Source organism: Syngnathus leptorhynchus, chromosome 5 (assembly GCF_054491065.1).
Source record: "Syngnathus leptorhynchus isolate UIUO chromosome 5, UIUO_Slep, whole genome shotgun sequence".
In the NCBI taxonomy this organism is placed as follows: domain Eukaryota; kingdom Metazoa; phylum Chordata; class Actinopteri; order Syngnathiformes; family Syngnathidae; genus Syngnathus; species Syngnathus leptorhynchus.
This window is the reverse complement of record NC_141199.1, coordinates 1,773,597-1,797,574: the sequence shown is the minus strand read 5'-3', so window position 1 is coordinate 1,797,574 and position 23,978 is coordinate 1,773,597. Positions and strand designations below refer to the sequence as shown.

The 23,978-nt window shown below is 46.4% G+C and overlaps 2 protein-coding genes across 12 annotated transcripts in view; one reads left to right on the top strand and one right to left on the bottom strand.

Annotated features, from left to right (window-relative positions):
* LOC147056219 (uncharacterized) overlaps positions 1–23,978 on the bottom strand; it is a 239,053-nt gene that overhangs the window by 36,472 nt on the left and 178,603 nt on the right. The gene's annotated exons all lie outside the window — the stretch shown is intronic.
* The window catches only part of LOC147056220 (palmitoyltransferase ZDHHC5-A-like), a 169,558-nt gene that overhangs the window by 25,588 nt on the left and 119,992 nt on the right, over positions 1–23,978 (top strand). For 7 of the 11 annotated variants that reach the window (XM_085911350.1, XM_085911348.1, XM_085911352.1 and 4 more), the window contains exons 2-3: positions 5,658–7,278; positions 23,037–23,158. The exons of 1 other annotated variant lie outside the window; for it this stretch is intronic. In XM_085911350.1, coding sequence (XP_085767476.1) covers positions 7,115–7,278; positions 23,037–23,158 — 286 coding nt within the window. In that variant the 5' untranslated portion in view covers positions 5,658–7,114. Of the gene's footprint in view, positions 1–5,657; positions 7,279–7,309; positions 8,371–23,036; positions 23,159–23,978 lie in introns of those variants that run through there. 3 more of the 11 variants (XM_085911349.1, XM_085911354.1, XM_085911353.1) reach the window with 3 other exon arrangements.

The window sequence follows — 23,978 nt, the reverse complement described above, 5'->3', positions numbered from 1 at the left end:
CGACACGACTCTCATCGGACTGATCCGGAACGGTGATGAGACTGCGTACAGACAGGAGGTGGAGCGGGTGGAATCAAAATCACCTGGAGCTGAACCTGCTCAAGACCGTGGAGATGACAGTGGATTTCAGGCGAGATCCTTCACCATTTTCACCCCTTACTATCCGCAGTAATACCATACTCTCCTCAGACACCTTCAAGTTCCTGGGTACCACAATCTCACGGGACCTGAAATGGACCGGCCACATAGACTCTGTCCGGAAGAAGGCCCAGCAGAGGCTGTACTTCCTGAGACTGCTCAAGAAGTTCAACCTGCCGCGGGAGCTGCTGAAGACCTTCTACACTGCCATCATCCAGTCTGTCCTCTGCACCTCCATCACTGTCTGGTTTGGATCGGCCTCCAAACAAGACAAGCACAGACTGCAACGGGCAATCAGGACTGCAGAAAAGATCATTGGAATCAACCTCCAATCTATCCAAGACTTGTACCTGTCCAGGACCAGGAAACGCGCAAGCAACATCTCTACAGACCTTTGTCACCCAAGTTACAGTCTGTTTGAACTACTCCCCTCCGGACGGCGTTATAGGGCTCTGTACGCCAAAACCAGCAGACACAGAAACAGCTTCTTTCCCCAGGCTGTTGCTCTGATGAACTCACACCACTCTTAGAGTCTCAGAGTCATTGCTGTGCAATAACATCCTGCTCTCCACACCTTTTTGGATTGTCGACACTGTTTGCACTATGTGTCTTCTCTGCATCCATAGCTCGTGACCATAGGTGAGGGTAGGAGCGTAGATCGACTGGTAAATTGAAAGCTTTGCCATTTTGCTCAGCTCTCTCTTCACCACGACGGACCGGTACAGAGTCCGCATTATTGCCGACGCTGCACCGATCCGCCTGTCGATCTCGCGCTCCATCCTGCCCTCACTCGTGAACAAGACCCCAAGATACTTGAACTCCTCCACTTGGGGCAGGATCTCTTCCCCGATCCGGAGAGGGCATTCCACCCTTTTCCGACCGAGGACCATGGACTCGGATTTGGAGGTGCTGACCCTCATCCCGACCGCTTCACACTTTGCTGCGCATCGCTCCAGTGAGAGCTAGAGATCACGGCCTGAAGAAGCCAACAGCACCACGTCATCTGCAAAAAGCAGAGACGCGATGCAGTCCCCAAACCAGACCCCCTCAACCCCTTGGCTGCGCCTAGAAATTCTGTCCATAAAAATTATTAACAGAATCGGTGACAAAGGGCAGCCTTGGCGGAGTCCAACCCTCACTGGGAACGAATCCGACTTATTGCCGGGTATGCGGACCAAACTCTGGCATCGGTGATACAGGGACTGAACCGCCCTTATCAGTTTGCTCGACACCCCGTACTCCCGAAGCACCCTCCACAGAACCTCCCAAGGGACATGGTCGAACGCCTTCTCCAAGTCCACAAAACACATGTGGACTGGTTGGGCGAACTCCCATGCACCCTCGAGGATCCTGCCGAGGGTGTAGAGCTGGTCCACTGTTCCACGGCCAGGACAAAAGCCACACTGCCCCTCGTGAATCCGAGGCTCGACCTCCCGACGGATCCTCCTCTCCAGCACCCCTGAATAGACCTTACCAGGGAGGCTGAGGAGTTTGATTCCCCTGTAATTGGAACACACCCTCCGGTCCCCCTTCTTAAAGAGGGGAACCACCACCCCAGTCTGCCAATCCAGAGGCACCGTTCCCGATGTCCACGCAATGCTGTAGAGGCGTGTCAGCCATGACAGCCCCACAACATCCAGAGCATTTAAGAACTTTAGGCGGATCTCATCCACCCCCGGGGCCTTGCCACCGAGGGGTTTTTTAACTACCTCAGTGACTTCGACCCCAGAGATTGGAGAGTCTCCCTCAGAGTCTCCAGGCCCTGCTTCCACAATGGAAGGCGTGTCGGTGGAATTGAGGTCTTTGAAGTATTCTCCCCACAGACTCACGACGTCCCGAGTCTAGGTCAGTAGCACGCCATCTCCACTGTAAACAGTGTTGACTGTGCACTGCTTCCTGGTCCTGAGACGCCGGATGGTGGACCAAACTTTCCTCGAAGCTGTCCGGAAGTCATTCTCCATGGCCTCGCCAAACTCCTCTCACGCCCGGGTTTTTGCCTCAGCAACCGCCATAGCCACGTTCCGCTTGGCCATCCGGTACCTGTCAGCTGCCTCCAGAGTCCCGATGCTTGACGGCATCCCTTACTGCCGATGTCCACCAGCGGGTCTAGGGATTGCCGCCACGACAGGCACCAACCACCTTACGGCCGCAGCTCTGGTCGGCTGCCTCAACAATGGAGGCGCGGAACATGGTCCACTCAGACTCAATGTCCCCTGCCTCCCCCTAGACGTGAGAAAAGCTCTGTTGGAGGTGGGAGTTGAAGCTCTTCCTGACAGGGGATTCTGCCAGACGTTCCCAGCAGACCCTCACAGAGCGTTTGGGTCTGCTAGGTCGGACCGTCATCTTTCCTTACCATCGGAGCCAACCCACCACCAGGTGGTGATCAGTTGACAGCTCCGCCCCCTCTTCACCCGAGTGTTTCAAACATGCGGCCGCAAATCCGATGACACGACTACAAAGTTGATCATCGAACTGCGGCCTAGGGTGTCCTGGTGCCAAGTGCCCACATGGACACCCTTATGTTTGAACATGGTGTTCATTATAGAAAATCCGTGTTGAGCACAGAAGTCCAACAATAGAACACCGCTTGGGTTCAGATCAGGGGGGCTGTTCCTCCCAATCACGCCCTTCCAGGTCTCACTGTCATTGCCCACGTGAGCATTGAAGTCACCCAGTAGAACGATGGATCCCCCAGAAGGAGCGCTCTCCAGCACTTTCTCCAGGGACCCCAAGAAGGATGGGTACTCTGAGCTGCTGTTCGGTGCATAGACACAAACAACCGTCAGCAACCGTCGCCCCACGTGAAGGCGGAGAGAGGTTACTCTCTCGCTCACTGGGTTGAACCCCAATGTGCAGGCGCCAAGCCGGGGGGCAATAAGTATGCCCACACCTGCTCGACACCTCTCACCGTGGGCAACTCCAGAGTGGAAGAGAATCCAGCCTCTCTCGAAAGGGCTTGTACCAGAGCCCAAACTATGTGTGGAGGCAAGTCCAACTATGCCTCACACACCAGCTCGGGCTCCTTTCCAGCCAGAGAGGTGACATTCCATGTCCCTAGAGCCAGCCTCTGCAGCCGGGGATCGGACTGCCAAGGTCCCCGCCTTTGGCCGCCGCCCAGCTCACTTTGCACCCGACCCCTTTGGCCCCTCCTACAGGTGGTGAGCCCATGGAAAGGGAGACCCACGTTTTCTTTTCGGGCTATGCCCGGCCGGGCCCATGGGGGCGAAGGCCCGGCCACCAGGCCCTCGCCTTCGAGCCCCACCTCCAGAAGGGGGCCGCGGTGACCCGCGTTCGGGCGAGGGAAAACGAAGTCCATTTTTGTTTGTCATCATTAGGGGCTTTGGTGAGCTGTGCTTTGTCTGGCCCCTCACCTAGGACCCTTTTGCCATGCGTGACCCTACCAGGGGCATGAAGCCCCAGACAACATGGCTCCTAGGATCATAGGAGCACGCAAACCTCTTCACCACGATAAGGTCACGACATACGGAGGGGCACCTAGAAATTCAAGAAAGTGTAACAAAGTGTAACAAAGTTTTTTCACAAGCATTTCAGTCACAGACTTGCATGTTTGTGCTTGTCCCTAATATCAGACATCCTTATTTTTGCAGATGATGCAAATTTTAGCCATACATTTTTAATAGGTTGGCAGTTTTGAGTCATGCAATCAGTCAGTCTGACATTTAAAATTTAAAAATGGACTATTAGGTAAATATTGGGTGTTTTAGGCAACAGGATCCATGTTAAAGCCCACGCATCACGGTAATAAATTCTACTGTTTTGCGTTTTACTCATTTAGTTGTGGTCTATATAAGGTGGAACAGTGATGGTTTTGTCTCAATTCCTTGTTTTGATACCATCACAGGTCACTCTTTTCAACTTGTTCTGAAGTGCGGCTTAGAGCAAGCCGTTTTGTTGCGGTCTCTTTAAATGCAAATGAGATACTTCATACCCTACACCTCAGGCCGAAAGATGTGTGCCTCCCTTTTCACTCACCATTTGTAGAGATGAAAAGATTTCTGAAACACTCCTTAAGAAGCAGGACTTTGCCCAAAGACATGGGAACACTGCTTGAAAAGTGAAATTTGACCAGGCACTTCTTTGAAGTTCTGATGCATCCAACAAAGGAACATTTTGATCTCTCCACTTCGGCATCCTTGAGTGGTTTGGACTGCAAAGGTCTCACAGAGTAATAAACAAAGCAGATTCCTCTTAAACATGTCCGCCATGTTCATTACTCGGATTTCTGTTTGGCAACACCCATTACTTTATTTGGTTTGGCCCGCCGCAACAGATGTGATGTAACAGATCATCATAGAAATCAGATAAATCTGAACAGGGCAAAAAATAGCCCCAAAACAATCATCACAGTATCTCCGCAGCACCTGGATAGATATACACTTGGATACTCCAGATACACAAGGAAATGATTCTAAAAGCAAAAAAAGTCGATTCTCTATCATATGTGTCCTTTAAAGGCAGGCTAAACTGAAGACGGTTCGTTTTTCACTAACTAGCCCAGTTTATGTATTTTTTTATGTCAGGATAATGAAAAATGTTTGCATTTTCTATTTTATCCAGTCATTTTAGAGAAGTAATGAAACAGCGAATGCCTTTACAAATGTGCACTCTTAATGATGAATAGGGCTACATACCCCTTCCCTCAATGTCTTGGATGGGCATCTGAACTTATGACTACTTCAACATATCACAAGGATTAGACTCTCTGTGGCTGATTTAAGAGCAAGAAATGAGCAGCCTCTAAAGCTGAAGTGCCCTGATATGTTTATTTCCTATTATCAGTCACCAACATAAGCAAACATGACTGTTCTGAGAGGCTTTATGTAAGCTGAATTGTTCATACATGTGTTGTTACATAGTCAATTGAAATTGGTAAGGGTTCATTTAAATTACATTTCCCCTAAAGTCCACGTATGGGGTACTCCCTCCGCCGGCTATCCAATAAGGAGGTGCTTTAAACGGTCACACTCAGCTGAAGGGTCGGCCTCCTCCCTGGAAGTCCTGTTCTACCAATCCTTTCAACAAGCGGGTGGGTCGAGCCTCCTGGCTGAGCCACAAGCCAGCTGACACGTTTGCGTTTGTCAATTTCCATCTTTGATTGTTGCCCATTTTAAGTGATAGTCTTTACAACTATTTCGAATAGGGACATTTTTATGTCTTTTTTTTTTTGTGACATAGTCAGGCTGATGTGTCAAATCAATCAGACTCCACCCAAAAAGTGGGCGGCAGTAGGTGTTTCGCCGTTCTGTTCCAAAATATCGTTAATTCTCATCATTCTCATCATTCTTAATAGTTCTATCACATAAGTGCCAATGTTGGCTCACTTCTCTTTCAATGTTTGATTAAATAATTATCAGTACCTTCCCTAAAACACGCATATTACCGTTGGTGAAGTTGCCTTACAGTCATTCAACCATCCCTCACTAATACAGATTGCCTTGAATTATTAACAATTTGGTTTTACACCATGACAAAGTAAATCTCTTTTTGTGTTTCTTTAGGTGCAGTATCCTGATCAATTGGATTGGAAGGTTTTTGATGGACAACTATTTGATTTGAATTGTTTTCAATGTTTTGAGTCCAAACATCAAAGGACCCAAACTGTCCAGCAAACAGACATCTGATCTTAGTAGGAAGTGCTTGTTAGGGTGTGAATTTTTTGGCCAATATACTAAAAAATCTCAAATACTTCAAATATCAGTGACCCTAAGAATTCAAATGCATTGTTGCTTTTTCTAAAAATCAATTGCTGGCTAATAAAGAGGGAAGCTGTGTAGGCACGAGAGTCATGTATGTGGAAGTGCAAGCCTGTAAGCGTGCTTGGATTGTTGTTAACATCGTAGAAATATTAAATTAGTGGAGACGCTGTGGCCCAATAAAAGTAATCCTAAAAGCTGGTGATTTTACCTTAAACTGATGTTACCTTACCCCTCTGCAAATTACTTGGATTAATATATTTTAGTTGTTGTGTAATTTTGCCTATGAAAACTTAAAGGACATGAATACACCCAAACCAGTTTCTGAAGTTTGGCACCATCAGTTCTTTTTTTGTCACTGCAATCTCTGATGCAGCTTTTAGGTCAGGCGGTCTGAATCACTTTTTCTTTTTTAAATGCCCACATGTAGGAAAAGCACGCTTCGAGATTGGCACAATTATGGACTGCTGTGCCTTATATGTATGTTGGATTGAAAGCAAGTTGTACTTATTCAATTTTTTTCAGAAACAGTTGCGGATGCTCTGAATTCATATCTCGGTTTCATATGACTGTAAGATTCAAAAAAATATTTTTCAAATTTGGCTTGACTTATTTTGTGTCAATCAGCTATTGAGATGTTAAATCTCCTGCTTGTTTAAATTGTGCACCAAGTTGTCTGCACAACAAGTGTAAGCAAGTGCACTTTTCAAGAACAAGTGGAAGGCTAATGTCTTAGACTGTTTTAAATGTTTCTTTCAAAAGACAGGTTTTCCCCTGTCTACTCATTTGCTATATCCAACTCCCTTATTTTTATATATCCAACAGATCAAATGGAACATGTTAAGTTATGATATTAAACAAAAATGATATTTTGAGCATTCAAGGTAAAATTCTGAATTCATTGATTACTGCGGAATACTTGATGTTAATGTTTTGTAGGTAACACCATAATTGCATTCTTTTTGTCAATTTTATTTTTGTGAATTTCGTTGCTGAAACAACTTTATTTTTTGTATTGGTATCTGGACTTTACTTGAGATCATGTATTTTTGTCCAATAGAAGAGGGATTACCTAGTTCATGTTATCCCTCCATTCTCTTTTGATTGATTTGATGTGCAAAGTTATCAATTTAAATTTTGTTTCTATAAATTCTAATTTGAATTTAGAAATACATGGTACACTAGGAGGAAGATTTAACTGAATGACAACTCCTACAGCATTGCAGATGAGAACCAAAACATCACTGCATAGTTAGGGAGGGATGCCTGGTGGCAGTCATAAGAGTGAAGGGCAGGGTCCAGACTCTTCTCCCCTGCCCCATTCTGTGAACCTTTCCAGAAGACCTCTGCGACTCTCACGCTATGTTCCTGTGTCAGCAGCCACTTTCTTCCTGGTTGGCTCAACCACACTGTTCTTCTGCTTCACGTAAGTGTTTTACACACATGCACATATTGCAATGAGTCCCAAAAATTTGGCACACGTAAATAGCCATGCATGCAGAAGCCACCTACAACCCCCCCCCCCCCACACACACACACACACACTTGCATCACCTTATGGTAAAAACCTTCCTTTAAACCCTCTTGTGTACAATCTGATACTTTTTTTATACATCTCGGTGGATACATTCTCACTACAACAATTAGGACACTGTAAAAGGGACAATAAAAGATGGCCTGCTTCAACTACTGAAATTTCACAACCATAGGGCGCACATAAACACTTTTAATTTCTCAAAAAAATGAAGGTGCGCCTTTAAGAAGGTGCACCTTTTGTGTGGACCAAATTCAAAAATCTGTAAAGTTCTTTTGTGTGGCTTCCATAATATACAGGCGTAGACGTAGATCGGGACAAAAAAAACAGTCAGAGGCCCAGACGTAACACGTAGAGGAGTACGTACCTTCGCCGCCATTGTTTTATGTGGCTTCTGCCACGTAGATTGGGACAAAAAAAACAATCACAGGACTAGACGTGTCACGTAAAGGAGTACGTACCTTCGCCGCCATTGTTTTGTGTGACTTCTGCCACATGTACGTAACATACAGGCACTCGATGAACCAATCAGAGGAAATTACGTTTTACATCAATCGGGGCGGTAAACCAATCAAACGACTGGATGTAACACGTACGTACCTCCACCGCCATTGGAATATAAATACTATCGTTTGAGCAAAGTACGTACCTCTGCCGCCATTGATAAATAAAAACTACCGTTTGTGCAAATTTGTAAAGTTGTTTTATGTGGCTTCCGCCGCACAGAGACTTAATAAACAGGCGTAATATGTAGACCCGATGAACCAGTCAAAGGACATTACGTTTTACGTAGATATGGGTCAGTACCTCTGCCGCCATTAATAAATAAATACAATCGTTTGTGCAAAGAAAACAGCATTAGGACCCTCTAAAATGGCATGGACAAAGGGACATGCTTACGAAGCACAAGTCAAGCTTCCTGGGAAGCCGGGATCATTGCCAAAGAGCAACGTGACAACAATGAGACAATGACGAGGGATCTTGGTATGTTAGATGGCGAACTTGCCCAACTGTGTAATTCAGAAGATGAGGACTTAGACAAATCCATCCATCCATTTTCTGAACCACTTAGTCCCCACGGGGGTCGCGGGCGTGTTGGAGCCTATCCCAGCCGTCATCGGGCAGTAGGCGGGGGACACTCTGAACTGGTTGCCAGCCAATCGCAGGGCACACAGAGATGGACAACCATTCGCACTCACACTCACACCTAGGGACATTTTGGAGTGCTCAATCGGCCTATCAAGCATGTTTTTTTTGGGATGTGGGAGGAAACCGGAGTGCCCGGAGAAAACCCACGCGGACACGGGGAGAACATGCAAACTCCACACAGGGAGGGCCAGAGGTGGAATTGAACCTGCACCCTCCTAACTGTGAGGTGGACGTGCTACCCAGTGCGCCACCGAGCCGCCCAATTGGATGGATTTGCATATGAATATCGATCAACAATAATGTGAGTACAGTAGAGTACATGGTTAAACAGTAGAATAAAGTACAACCGAACCCACTCTCTTGCTCCCTTGACGTTTTTGTTTTTTGTTTACCGTAATTTATGGCATGTGTTAGAGATGTTCTGACTCTAACTTATTTTGCAAGAACCACACGGGAGACAGTATGCCCTTTGAACACTTGCAAGTGGAGAGTTTGTTCGTTACTGTGGGTACAGCAATGTTCGAACAAAGTCTGCCGTTAGATTCATGCAAGAGAGTATTTATTGAGAGAAGAAGAAGGGTGGGGGTGAGAGTGGCCAAGGTGGTCACCCTGGCATGTTTGGTGGTCACCTCAGCAACTGGTCAATCAGTGCAGAGGGTCCCAGTTTATTGTTTTACGAGGTAGTGGAAATAAAATCTAGTGGAGCATTTTAGATGACTATCTAAACAAGGATGTTTCCACACCATTTGGAAAGTTTCAACAACTGAATGGTTAAACTTTTCAGGGTCAAGGAAAGGTAAAAGGTCCAAACAAAGTTCATCATTCTAGTCTACATCCCAACATAATCATCCGATTAAGATAGTTTATAAACCCTAACAGCATGCATGCGCCCTATGATGTGGCGTGCCCTATGTGTGTGTTAAATACAGTAATGGCACACATAACTGAGACTGCGCCTTTTGGTACGGTGCGCCCTTGGTCGTGAAAATATGGTAGTTTCCAACTCGCTGAACAAAGGTAAAGAACATTGTGATTTCTTTGTTTTATTTTTACTAACATTTCATCATAATCATCTGCCACAGCAAGTTATGCTTTCATTTTTATCGCTTTAGTATATACAGTCTTTTTCGGACCATGAGTCACTCCGGAGTACAAGTTGCACCAGCCATAAAAAGCATCGTAAAGAATTTAAAAACAACATATAAGTCACACTGGAGTAAAAGTTGCATTTTTGGGAAAACTCTATTTGACAAAATCCAACACCAAGAATAGACATGAACAGGCAACAACTGGCTAAACGATATGGTATACTAACGTTACATAAACACAAATGAAGAGCTGAGAACGTGCCTGATGTAATATTAACAATTATTCAAATAACTATAACATAAATATCACGTTTATCAAACCATCCGTGTCACTCCAAATCGTTAAATCCATCGAAATCTTTGTCCTTTGTGTAAATCTTCTTGTGTAAATCCTCGTCCTTTTCACCCCGTAAGTGCATGCGTCGCTGACTATAATAAACTATATATCAAATAACTATAGCATAAATAACAAGTTCAGTGAACCATCCTGTCACGACCTGTCTCCGTTCGTTTCCTGGTGTTAGTGTTGTCATGTTTTCTGTTCACGTCTGTCTACTCTCGCCTCCCCTCCTGTGTCCGGCCATGATCAGTGTGATCAGTCTCACCTGCCTCTCGTTACCTCTCTTGTATTTAAGTCCTGTCTGCGTGTCGGATTGTTCTCGTCTCTTGTCGTTCTCGTCTTTCTCTCCTGTCTAGTCTCTGTTTCTGTTGCTTCCTGTCCGTGTCTGCGCCTAATGTTCCTGTCCTGCTCGTCTGTTTCCTCCCAGTCATGTCTGGAGGCTTACGGTTAGAATGTGTTCCGGCGTCCGAGTAGACTTCTGTCTGTCTTCTGGCCATGAGTCTCTATCTCGCCTGTGTGTGTCTGTTCCCCTTCATCCACCCTTCCAACTCCCTTTTCCCTAAATAAACCCTGGTCCAAGCTGCATTTGTTCGCCTGCCTGCCCATCTCATACGTGACACATCCGTGTCACTCCAAATCATTAAATCCATCAAAATCTTTGTCCTCTGTGTCAATCTCTGTCCTCTGTGTGATAAACAACTCCTGACTCCGGAAGTCAATGAATGGATTCAGACTCATTGTCAGTTGCGGTTCCAATTATTCCACTGGCCTAGTGCGACCTCATGTGGTTTAAAGTGGAAATAACACGTGAAGTGATCAAGTAATAATGAGCTAATAATTTCATATAGAAGTCTCTCCTGATTATAAGTCGCACCCCTGGCCAAACTTTGAAAAAAACTGCGACTTGTAGTCCGGAAAATATGGTAGTAAAACTGCAGAAAAATTATCTAAATTATTATGATACTATAGGCAAAAAGCTGAACTTGGAGATGAATGCCCAATTTTCAATATCACTTTTTTGTTGGTGCAGTACACATTATATTCATTATTGAGCGTCATAAAAATGTTTTCGTCAATCATCTCAATTTGTAGTGAATATGGGGTAATTAAGTATCATCTTAATGAACACTTATGTTATTCTACCAGGGGTGTCCAAACTTTTTGCAAGGAGGGCCAGATTTGATAAAGTGATGACATTTTTTAACTATAAAAATTTAATGCAAATATACACTGTTATAAAAAAGTTCCGTCCGTCCGTCCGTCCATCCATCCATCCATCCATCCATCCATCCATCCATCCATCCATCCATCCATCCATCCATCCATCCATCCATCCATCCATCTTCTTCCGCTTATCCGGGGTCGGGTCGTGGGGGCAGCAGCTTTAGGAGGGAGTCCCAGACCTCCTTCTCCCCAGCCACTTCATCCAGCTCATCCCGGGGATCCCAAGGCGTTCCCAGGCCAGCCGAGAGACATAGTCTCTCCAGCGCGTCCTGGGTCGTCCCCTGGGTCTCCTACCAGTGGGACATGCCCGGAACACCTCCCCAGGGAGGCGTCCAGGAGGCATCCTGATGAGGTGCCCGAGCCACCTCATCTGGCTCCTCTCAACGTGGAGGAGCAGCGGATCTACACCGAGTCTCTCCCGGATGACCGAGCTTCTCACCCTATCTCTAAGGGAGAGCCCGGACACCCTGCGGAGGACTCATTTCGGCCTCCTGTATCTCGGTATCCTGGATTTCGTTCTTTCGGTCACGACCCATAGCTCATGACCATAGGTAAGGGTAGGAGCGTAGATCGACCGGTAAATCGATAGCTTTGCCATTTGGCTCAGCTCTCTCTTCACCACGACGGACCAGTACAAAGTCCGCATTACTGCCGACGCTGCACCGATCTGCCTGTCGATCTCGCGCTCCATCCTGCCCTCACTCGTGAACAAGACCCCAAGATATTTGAACTCCTCCACTTGGGGCAGGATCTCATCCCCGATCCGGAGAGGGCATTCCACCCTTTTCCGACCGAGGACCATGGACTCGGATTTGGAAGTGCTGACCCTCATCCCGACCGCTTCACACTCTGCTGCGAACAGCTCCAGTGAGAGCTGGAGATCACGGCCTGAAGAAGCCAACAGCACCACGTCATCTACAAAAAGCAGTGACGCAATGCTGAGGTCCCCAAACCGGACCCCCTCAACACCTCGGCTGCGCCTAGAAATTCTGTCCATAAAAATTATGAACAGAATCGGTGACAGAGGGCAACCTTTGCGGAGTCTAACCCTCACTGGGAACGAATTCTACTTACTGCCAGAAATGCGGACCAAACTCTGGCATCGGTGATACAGGGACCGAACCGCCCTTATCAGTTTGCTCGACACCCCGTACTCCCGAAGCACCCTCGGCAGAACCTCCCGAGGGACACGGTCGAACGCCTTCTCTAAGTCCACAAGACACATGTTGACTTGTTGGGCGAACTCCCATGCACCCTCGAGGATCCTGCCGAGGGTGTAGAGCTGGTCCACTGTTCCACGGCCAGGACAAAAGCCACACTGCTCCTCCCGACGGATCCTCCTCTCCAACACCCCTGAATAGACCTTACCAGGGAGGCTGAGGAGTGTGATTCCCCTGTAATTGGAACACACCCTCCGGTCCCCTTTCTTAAAGAGGGGAACCACCACCCCAGTCTGCCAATCCAGAGGCACCGTCCCCGATGTCCACGCAAAGCTTCAGAGGCGTGTCAGCCATGACAGCTCCACAATATCCAGAGCCTTTAAAAACTCCGGTGGATTTCATCCACCCTCGGGGCATTGCCACCGAGTAGTTTTTTAACTACCTCAGTGACTTCAACCTCCGAGATTGGAGAGTCCGCCTCAGAGTCTTCAGGCCCTGCTTCCACAATGGAAAGCGTGTCGGTGGAATTGAGGAGGTCTTCGAAGTATTCCCCCCACCGACTCACGACATCCCGAGTCGCGGTCAGCAGCACACCATCTCCACTGTAAACAGTGTTGACCGTGCACTGCTTCCCCCTCCTAAGACGCCGGATGGTGGACCAGAATTTCCTCGAAGCCGTCCGGAAATCATTCTCCATGGCCTCTCCAAACTCCTCCCACACCCGGGTTTTTTGCCTCAGCAACCGCCGAAGCCTCACTTTGTACCCGACCCTTTTTGTCCCTCCTACAAGTGGTGAGCCCATAGGAAGGGGGACCCACGTTTTCTTTTCGGGCTATGCCCGACCGGACCCCATGGGCGAAGGCCCAGGCGCTCGCCTTCGAGCCCCACCTCCAGGCCTGGCTCCAGAGAGGGGCCCCGGTGACCCGCGTCCGGGCGAGTGAAAACTAGGTCCATATATTTTATTCGTCAAAAGGGGTCTTCTGAGCGGTGCTTTGTCTGGCCCCTCACCTAGGACCCTTCTGCCATGGGTGACCCTACCAGGGGCATGAAGCCCCAGACAACATGGCTCCTAGGATCATAGGGGCACGCAAACCCCTCCACCACGATAAGGTGACGACTCACGGAAGGGTTATAAAAAAGTTCATTGTCACAATGGTCTTTGTTTTTCAAATGAAAAAATAACCAAATATAAGCCACTCAGGCAGATGTGAACAACTCTAAAAACACAAATTCTGCTTTTCATTCATATCTGAAGAGTCAGATAACATTGAACAAACTGTATGAAATACCTTAAATTTACATGAGATTAAAATTATTATTGCCTCATGAACATTTTCAACAGGGGTTATAAGTAATGCAAAGTTGTCTGTTATTAAAACTTAAAACAAGTGCATTTTACAATGTCTGATGACAATGACAGGTTTAAAACATCAACAGTATCAACATGGCCATTTCGTAGCTTGCTTTAGTAATATTTACTTTTGACTCAGCACCGTGTGAAGAATCGCTTTTGTGATGCCAGTTCAGCTTGGAGCTGCTTCACTGCATCAGCACGTTCACTCCCTGTTAGCTTGCCCTATGTGTTTGCATATTTAGTCTGGTCGTCTCTTTAAGTTGAAATCCTTAAACAAGGCAACCGTTTCTTTACAAATTAGACGAACACAATTGCCTTGATTTTCAGTGAAGAAGTATTGTAATTCCCATCTCTGTTGAAAGCGATGGCCCTCAATGTCAACTTTCCTCGTTTTTTTTGCAGTCGGCATGGCAGAAATGAGCGGAGAGGGGTGCGTGGCACGGATGCAGATTGACATTATTAAAGTGGTGCTGGCACCTTTTGGTAAAAGGAGAAATTATAGTTTCAAGTTTCATGATTTTTTTATTCAGTTTAACAGTGCAGGCGGGCCATAAATAATACATGATAAGACTGAAGCTGCGGGCCGAATGAAATCTGATTGGAAGCCGGATTTGGCCCGCGGGCCGGACTTTGGACATTGCTGGTCTACACCATTCACTTTATTATTCCGCTTCTTCTATTTTATTCTCGTCACTTTTTTGACGCGCTACTACAGGGCTCCCCAAACCTTTTCCAGTGAGGACCACATAACTTTTCCCTTCTCTGATGGGGGGGCCGGAGTCAGTTTCTAACAGAAAAAGTGTGACAATTGCAGGGGTCCCTAAATGTAATCATTTATTGTTTTCCAGAAAACATGCTGACATTCCAGCACACCACACATATCAAAATATAACCGCTTTCTGAGATCAAATAACCCTCTCTGGGTTCTTCACAGAATAAATAACGCACAAAATATGCGGACATATTTGGCATGGCTGAAAAAAATCGGCCAATAACACTATATATGAACTCGATAAAGAATCAACTAATCCTTTTTGGGTTCTTAACAGAAAGAAAGCTATGCTGTGACGTGCACAATGCTAGGTAGAAGTTCAACTTCACTTGTCAGAGCAGAATCTCAAATGTCTCTCAATGTTCGTGTTCTTTCCTTATAATCCAGTTTTGTAGGTTCCATAGGCTAGCCCAGTAGACACCACCGTAGGCTCTCTCTCAACTTCCCTCTAAAAATAAGAATTAAGAAAAATATAAAAAATAAGAAGCTCCGTGGTGTCCTGCACGTCCGTTCTCTCATCCAGTGCTAATTCAAAATCTTTAGTCTTCTGATGCCGCTGGGCATACACATTACCCCCAACTTCTTTAACTACTTGCCGAACGACTCACGGCATTAAATACATCTTTCTTCCCGGGACAGACCTCCTCCATGACAACATTCAAACATTTCTTGACAAACTCTCCTTCGGTGAAAGGCTTACTGCAGCTTGCCATCAGCTGAGCAACACGGAAGCTGGCCTGAACTGATGATTGGTTCAGCTGAGTTAGCCATACAAATGTAGTCTGCTGAACTAACAGTCCAGTTTTTAGACAAGCAGCCTTTTCTTTGAATTGAATAAAACAATAATCGTGTGTCCACTGCAGGTTAAATACCCTACATTCGAAATTAATTTTTCTCTTACCCAACCTTTTTGCCATTATTCCATTCTTTCGTGTTCTATGACTGGGGTATGGGTGGCCATGAGGGTAAAAACGTGCTGGGGCAAAGTGAGGTTGTAGTAGCATCATTTTTCCGTCTCTGATATTGTTTAGCATTCTTTTTCCATCTCTGGTATTGTTTAGCATTTTTTTCCGTCTCTGGTATTGTTCAGGGGGCCGGGTCTAATGTGGAGGGGGCCGTATACAGCCCGCGGGCTGTAGTTTGATCGATTGATTGATTGCTTGCTTTCTTGCTTGCTTGATTGATTGATTGATTGATTGATTGATTTAACTTTGTTTATCCCACAGTGGGGAAATGTTCTTGTCACAGCAGCGTACAAGAGTGCAAGAATACAAGAAACAAGTGCCAAATGTAAAAGTTGATAAATAACAGACATTCAAGGACAAAGACAAGTTCCACTAGTAGTGGTAGAGATGAAACGGAAGGAAACCAACACATGATCAGGTGCCGCACGTGTTGTAGAGTCTGACAGCAGTGGGAATGAAGGTCCTGCGGAACCTCTCCTTCCTACACTGTGGGTGTAATAGTCTGCTGCTGGAGGAGCTGCTCAGGGACCGCACAACTTCATGGAGGGGGTGAGAGGTGTTGTCCGTCAGTTGCAGTTCAAAGTATTCCACAAGCCCATAAAATTATAAACGACGATTTTATCAAACTATCTCTGTGACTCCACGTCATTAAATCCATCAATTGAATCCTTCGTCTAATATGTAAACAACGCCGCGTGTGCGCCGCGCACGTCGGACTAGTCGTCAGTTGCAGTTCAAATAACAGTTTTTTTTTTTCCAAATAAAAAAAAGATTCAAAATAAAACTTTTAAATTGAGGAATTATGGCACAAATGTTGACCACTCGTCAGCTGAAGGCGGGGGTTGCCCACACATTTGCAGTGCATACACTTTTTTTTTTATAAAAATAAATTATATTAATAAGAGTTCTAAAAACACATTTAAGGGTGTTATAACAGGCCCAAGCATTTGTTTAACAGAGAACTAAACACTTTCTTACAAATAACCACAGTAAAATAAGTATAAATAATTTTAATCATCAATACGAAGGATGCACTATATACCGTATTGGCCCGAATATAAGACAACCCCGATTATTAGACGACCCCCTATTTTTCAAGACTCAAGTTTGAAAAAAGACTTTTTGAACACCAAATTTAATTTTTATACAGAAAATAATTACAGTACATCTGAAACAAATGATTATAACAGTCTATTTGAGAAAAAAGGCATATTTTGCCTCATTCAAATCATGCAAAAACTGTCTACCACATCTTAATATCTGAACATTTGAATATGTAAACTGAAGTGCAATCATATTTGGGAATGAATGGCTTCTGGGTTTTGAAATGTAAATAAACCAATCTACTGTGATTAAAAAAATGCAATAACTGTATTAACCTTCAAAGTGAAGTCTAACTGTAACTGGAGTCTTGAAACAAATCTGAATAAGGAAAAACATTGCAATAAAATAATGCAAACAGCTACCGCTATTGTTGGGGAGCCTGAGGACTATATAGGGCGTTGGCTCGGATGGTTATGCTCTTTTCGCCCCGGGGTGTCGGTCAGAACACAGGAGGGAAGACGTGGTTCAGTTTTGATTGCTTTACTGAACTATTGGCAAAAAATAAGAATAAATAACCATAAATGAAATACTCTCGACAACACACAAAACATAAGTCATCAATCGAGACAACAAAATACATTTGCTGGTGACCGTTAGTCACCGTGCCGCTGCGTAACGGCTACTCACACGATGCAAGGCAAACTTAAAGGAGCGCCCCGGAGCTGTCAATCAAACACACGAAGCAAACAGCGATCGGACAAACGGCACAACAGTGGACAGTAATAACAATGAAATGTATATACTCACTTTGTGTCAAAGACGCACACGATCACAGCAACATACTCAGTCGATACCAGCAACCTTTAACTTAACGCTGCGCACAAGTGAAAATGGGTATAATGTCTAGACCCCGAATATAAGACGACCCCCACTTTTTCTGTCTTATTTCAATGCAAAAAACATCATCTTATATTCGGGCCAATACGGTAGTAGGACAAATTGTAACTCGCGCGTATTTCACTGGGGCCTGACTCCGCTCTGTAGTGTCTTTTTCCTCTGAAGCCATGAAACAATGCACTTTGAAAAAAAAATCTGTGAAGCAACGAGGCCGTGAAAGGTGAACCGTGATATAGCAAAGGATTATTGTGTGTGTGTGTGTGTGTGTGTGTGTGTGTGTGTGTGTGTGTGTCTGTGTGCGCGTGCATATGTACGTTTGTTTGTTAGACCAGGGAGAAATTAGGATTATTTAGATCCTGCCCGGCGGCTTGGTGGCGCACTGGGTAGCACGTCCGCCTCACAGTTAGGAGGGTGGCTGTAGACGGTCCATGTCTCACAGGCATAGAGCAGGGAGGGGAGGGGAGGACACCAATACGGTAGACCTTGAGTTTGGTCTGCAGGCTGAGCCCTCTACATTCCCAGACAGAGCTGTGGAGTCTGCCGAAGGCTGCACTCCCATGTGCCACCTTGTGCATGACTTCCTCATCTATAATGGCCGTACAGGACAGGGTGCTACCTAGGTTGACAAACTTTCCAGCTGCCGTGAGATGTTCACCATTCACGCTGATGAGGGGCTCAGTGTAAAGGGCTCCAGGAGTAGGTTGGCACATCACCTCCGTCTTTTGTGCTGATGGTGAGGCCAAAGTCAGAGCATGCTGTGGCAAAGACGTCCATGATCAGTTGCCTTTCCATCTGGCTGGATGCATCGAGTGTGCAGTCGTCCGCGAAGAGGAAGTCGCGGACTATGGTCTTCTGCACTCTAGTTTTTGCCTGTAGTCTCCTTAGCTTGAACAGCTTGCCATCAGTGCGGTAGCGCAGGTCTATTCCCATGTCCCTAAAACGGTATGCGTCTGTCAGCATGGCTGAGAACATCATGCTGAACAAAGTGGGTGCCAGAACACAGCCTTGGTTGACTTCGTTTTCCACCTGGAAGGGCTCAGAGTATGCCCCGTTGTCTTGGACTCGTGCCTGCATTCCATCATGGAATTTGCGGACCATGTGGATAAGGATGTTGGGCCAGCCAAACTTTGACATGATCTTCCAGAGCCCCTAATGGCAAACAGTGTTGAAGGCCTTCGTCAGATCTACAAAGGTGGAGTACAGACCGACGTTCTGTTCACGACACTTCTCTTGGAGTTGGCGAGCAGCAAGATCATGTCAACAGTTCCACGACCATGCCCGAATCCGCACTGGCTCTCTGGGAGGAGGATTTCATGCTCAAGATGTTCTGTCAGATGGTTCAGCAGAATTCTGGCCAGGCTCTTGCCTGCTTCAGACAGCAGAGCAATGCCACGATGGTTGTTGCAGTCCTGCCGGTTGCCCTTTCGCTTGTATAGGTGGACGATGGAGGCATCTTTAAACTCCTGTGGTAGTTTTTCCTGGCTCCACATGGTACAAAAGAGGTCTGTCAGATTTTTGGTCAGGGGAGGTCCACCAGCTGCATAGAGTTCTGCTGGAATTGCGTCAGCGCCAGGTGCTTTGCGGTTAGGAAGTCCTCTGATGGCTCTGGTGACTTCAGCTTCAGTTGGTGGCACATCAAGAGCAGTGTTGACTGGCACTTGAGGGATGCGCGCAATGGCTTCATCATTGATGACTGAGGGGCGGTTGAGGATGCCGCTGAAGTGCTCAGCCCAGCGCTCGAGGATCTTCTCTCTATCTGTGACCAGGGTGTCGCCATCAGAGCTGAGGAGAGGGGGAGATCCTGAAGATGTAGGACCGTAGATGGCTTTGAGGGCAGTGTAGAAGTTCTTGCTGTCATTCTGGTCTGCATAGGAATGGATGTCATCAGATTTCCTGCTGAGCCAGTTGTCCTGCATTTGACGTAGCTCCGGCTGCGTGGTTGCTTTAATGTTCTTGAGGGCAGACTGTTTTTGAGAGGATGTTGGATCACTGAGGTGGGCTCTGTGTAGGCGATGTTTTTCCTGGAGAAGATCTCTGATGTGGTCATCATTCTCGTCGAACCAGTCCTGCTGCCTGCAGACTGGAGGTCCGACTGCTTTGAAGGCAACAGTGTCTCTGAATGCTGCCCAGTCCAACTCCACGTTCCCTGAAGGTTTCAGGTCTTGCAGTTTACTGGCGAGCTCTTCATCCAGGTATTGCTCACAGAGGCGTTGGCGAGCCTGGAGACGTTCAAACGCTTTGGGGGTTTGTCAAGTCAAGTCAAGTTTATTTGTATAGCCCTAAATCACAAGCAGTCTCAAAGGGCTTCACATAGACAATCAATTGACAATAATTCTCAAAGCATCCCCTGATCTTAGGCTCCCAAAAGGGCAAGGAAAAACTCAAAAAACCCCTACAAGGGGAAAAATGAGAAACCTTGAGAAGGGACCACAGATGGAAGGATCCCCCTTTCAGGATCACCAGGCTGCAATGGATGCAAAGAGGGCACATAAAATACATCATATGGAAACCAAAAAGTGGATGCCCAGGCCAAAGCCAAGAGCTGTCGGAGGTGCCTTCGATTGTCCTGGCAGTGTCCTCCAGGAGGGTATTCCACTGCAGTTCCCTCATGGTGAATTGGTCCACAAGAATCTAGATAGCCATCGTCAGCATGGGTGTCACCTCCCCAGCCGGGGAGGGGTGGGGGAGTGGGGTCGGGGAGAGGTTAAAGGCCACATCATAGAAATACGTCTTTAAACGTGTCTTAAATGTTTCTACTGAGGTAGCATTTCTAATATCCATTGGCAGGGCATTCCATAGCTCTGGAGCCCGAATGGAAAATGCTCTAGCCCCTGCAGACATTTTCTTGGCCCTCTGTGTCACTAAAAAACTAGCGTTTTGCGAACGAAGGTTACGAGACGGAACATAAGGAACAACTAAGTCGACGAGATATGAAGGCGCTAAGCCATGCAATGATTTATAGGTTAACAAAAGAACTTTGAAGTCACATCTTTAATGGACCGGGAGCCAATGTAAATTGGCTAATATTGGGGTAATGTGATCAAATTCTCTTGTCCGTGAGAGCAGCCTCGCAGCAGCATTTTGCACTAACTGTAGACTTTTGATGCTGGACTTGGGAAGACCAGAGAATAATGCATTACAGTAGTCCAGGCGCGACGTGATAAATGCATGTATAATAATTTCGGCATCACTGGTCGAGAGGATTGGGCGAATCTTAGCAATATTATGAAGGTGAAAAAATGCTATTCTGGTTATATTTTTAATATGCTGTTGAAAGGAGAGCGTTTGGTCAAATATTACCCCGACATTAGTTACAGTATCACTCTGAGTGATAGTACGGCTATCTAGAGTTATAGCGGTTTCCTTAAATAAATGTTGATAACGAGCTGGACCAATTATCAACATCTCAGTTTTATCTGGGTTCAGACGAAGGAAGTTGAGAGACATCCATTGCTTGATCTCTGCAAGGCATGCCTCAAGATTACAACAGTCCCGCGGATCTGTCATTGATAATGGCATATATAATTGGGTGTCATCCGCACAACATTGAAAACTAACATTATATTTACGTATTATGTCCCCAATCGGAGTCATATAAATATTAAATAGAAGTGGTCCTAGCACCGATCCCTGTGGGACACCACACGTAACGTTATAGAGCTCAGAGGACGCATTGCCATGGACCACTCGGTGCGTCCTGTCTGATAGATACGAACGAAACCAGTCTAGTGCTGACCCCGAAATACCAACACAACCTTTAAGACGCTCTAACAAAATATTGAAGTCAATAAGCCAAAAGGTTTGGAACCTTGAGGTCTCCTGGGAGGGTGGATCTTGATGTTCAGCTTTGATACCAGGAGTCTGTGGTCAGTCCAGCACTCTGCACCACATGCTGCCTTCGTGATCCTGACATCCTGTCTGTCCCTTTACCTGACGATGACATAGTCCAGTAGATGCCAATGTCTTGAGTGGGTGTGCATCCAGGAGGTCCTGTTGCACTTTGGAAGGCAAAAAACAAAGTTGGTGATCAGGAGCTCGTGTGCCGCATAGGTCTCTAGCAGGAGGGTGCCATTGCTATTACAGCTGCCCGTGTCATTTTTGCTGAGGACCCCTTCCCAGGACTTGTGGTCAGTGCCGACTCTGGCATTAAAGTCGCCAAGAATGATGAGCTTATCTGCCCTGGGCAATGCAGTGATCGTGGCTGTCAGGTCCTCAAAGAACCTCTCCTTCACATCATCTGGGTTAGTCATCATGGGGGCATAGGCACTGATGAGTGTGGCAAAGTGTTTGCCAGGAAGAGGCAGGCGCAGTGTCATCAGGCGGTTATTGACACCTTTGGGAAGCGCAGCCATCTTATTGACCAAGTTGGATTTGATGGCAAAGCCGACTCCTGCGTTGCGACTCTCTTCCTCAGTGTGACCGATCCAGAAGAATGTATAGCCAGCACCAGCTTCTGTCAACCAACCCTCTCCAGCTAGACGGGTCTCGCTGAGGGCAGCGATCTGGATGCCATACCGGTCGGTCCAGCTCTCTGGCGATCAGGGCAGTTCTTCTCTCAGGTCTTGATGTGGCACCAGCCCTATCGAGAAGTGTGCGCACATTCCATGCGCCAAGGGTGATTGATGTCACCTTTGTCCTGTTTCTTTGTTTCTTACCGCTGGTAATGGGACTCCTGCCAGCCGCGGCCAGCTGGCCAGAAAGAGGTGAGGCAGGCAATTTTTGGGGGACCTTTTCTACCCCGTTCCTCATGCCAGGAGGTAGTCAGTGCAAACCTACATAGGGCTCCGCGCTTCCTGCCGGGAGCCAGTCTTTGGTAGCAGTTTAACGTCGTGGTCAGGACATTTAACGTCGTGCTCAGGACATAAGTCCAAAATACATACAATGTGTATACATATATTAATAATATGGACATCACAAACATTTATACGTTTACCTGTAGATTGAATTTAAAACAGTTTGGGGTTTGATTAAACTATTTTTTTAATGAAGTTGCAAGACACGAGGTTTTGTAGACATTCATAAGGACACAAAGTCTTAGATGCTCAAATGCATGTCAGTGGTTTCGGATTCTTCAGTCTTTATTATTTGCCTCTTCTGTGAACTTTTTCTGCTATTTGGGCAATTCTTCTGCGCTATGGTTTGTGAATCATAGATCTCAGAAATAATTGTCTGAATCAAATTTAAGTGTTGTAAGTGATGCCGGTGGCTCGATTGCGCACTGGCTAGCATGTTTGCCTCACAGTTAGGAGAGTGCGGGATCTAGCCCACCTCTGGCCCTCCCTGTGTGGAGTATGCATGTTCTCCCCGCGTCCGCGTGGGTTTTCTCCTGGCACTCTGGTTTCTTCCCACATTCTAAAAACATGTTTGGTATGCCGATTTAGCACTCCAAATTCTCCCCAGGTGCGAGTGCGAGTGCGGATGGTTGTTCGTCTCTGTGTGCCCTGCGATTGGCTGGCAACCAGTTCAGGGTGTCCCCTGTCTACTGCCTGATGACGGCTGGGATAGGCTCCAGCACGCCCGTGACCCCCGTGGGGCCTAAGCAGTACAGAAAATGGATGAATGGATGGATGGATGGATGTAAGTGATGCAATTTTCTGAAAGAACTATAGCCACTGTATTTTCTGACGGGTTTTTTCCTTTCTGTTTGTTTTGTGCAGTTGTCCATGGATTTCAGAGCGTTTCTCTGTAGCTGTTCCCATTTATAATGGCATAATATTTCTGTTTGTTTTGGCCAACTTCTGTATGGCTGCATTCATGGATCCGGGCATCTTTCCAAGAGGTAGGTGAATGGATGGGGTTATACCTTTCATGAGTAGAAAAAATGTGTAAAAGTGTGCAGTTTAAATTTGAATGGATATGAAACATAAACTTTCTGCCATGGAATACCTTACTTTGTGCAAACTCCTCAAGTTAAATGTGTATCCGTAACTATGTACATCCGGAGTATGTTTCCGTTCGACTGCTGCACCAAGGCTCGCGCGTTTGGTTTTGGCTGTGTGCAGCGTTTGAGTGGAAACATACTCTGCATGTACATAGTTCCAGGCACTGCAGAGCATGCTCAGGCACAACACAATCAGAAATAATGTCAAAAGTTTAAGTTAAGTTAAAGTCCCAGCTCAGTGGCCTAGTAGTAGAGTGTCCGCCCTGAGACTGGAAGGTGGTGGGTGCAAACCCCGGCCGGGTCATACCAAAGACTATAAAAATGGAACCCATTGCCTCCCTGCTTGGCACTCAGCATTAAGGGTTGGAATTGGGGGGTTAGATCACCAAATGATTCCCGAGCGCGGCACCGCTGTTGCTCACTGTTACCCTCTCCCCCAGGGGATGGATCAAAATCACATGGGGATGGTTGAAATGCAGAGGACAAATTTCACCACACCCAGATGTGTGTGTGACGATGGTCATTGGGACTTTAACTTTTATGGGAGGCAATGGGTCCCATTTTTATAGTCTTTGGTATGACCCGGGCGGGGTTTGAACCCACAACCTTCCAGTCTCAGGGCGGACAATCTACCACTAGACCACTGAGCTAGAAAAACAAAGACCAAGCAGACAACAATGGAGAAACGGAACAGGATGGGCAAACAAGAATGATCAAA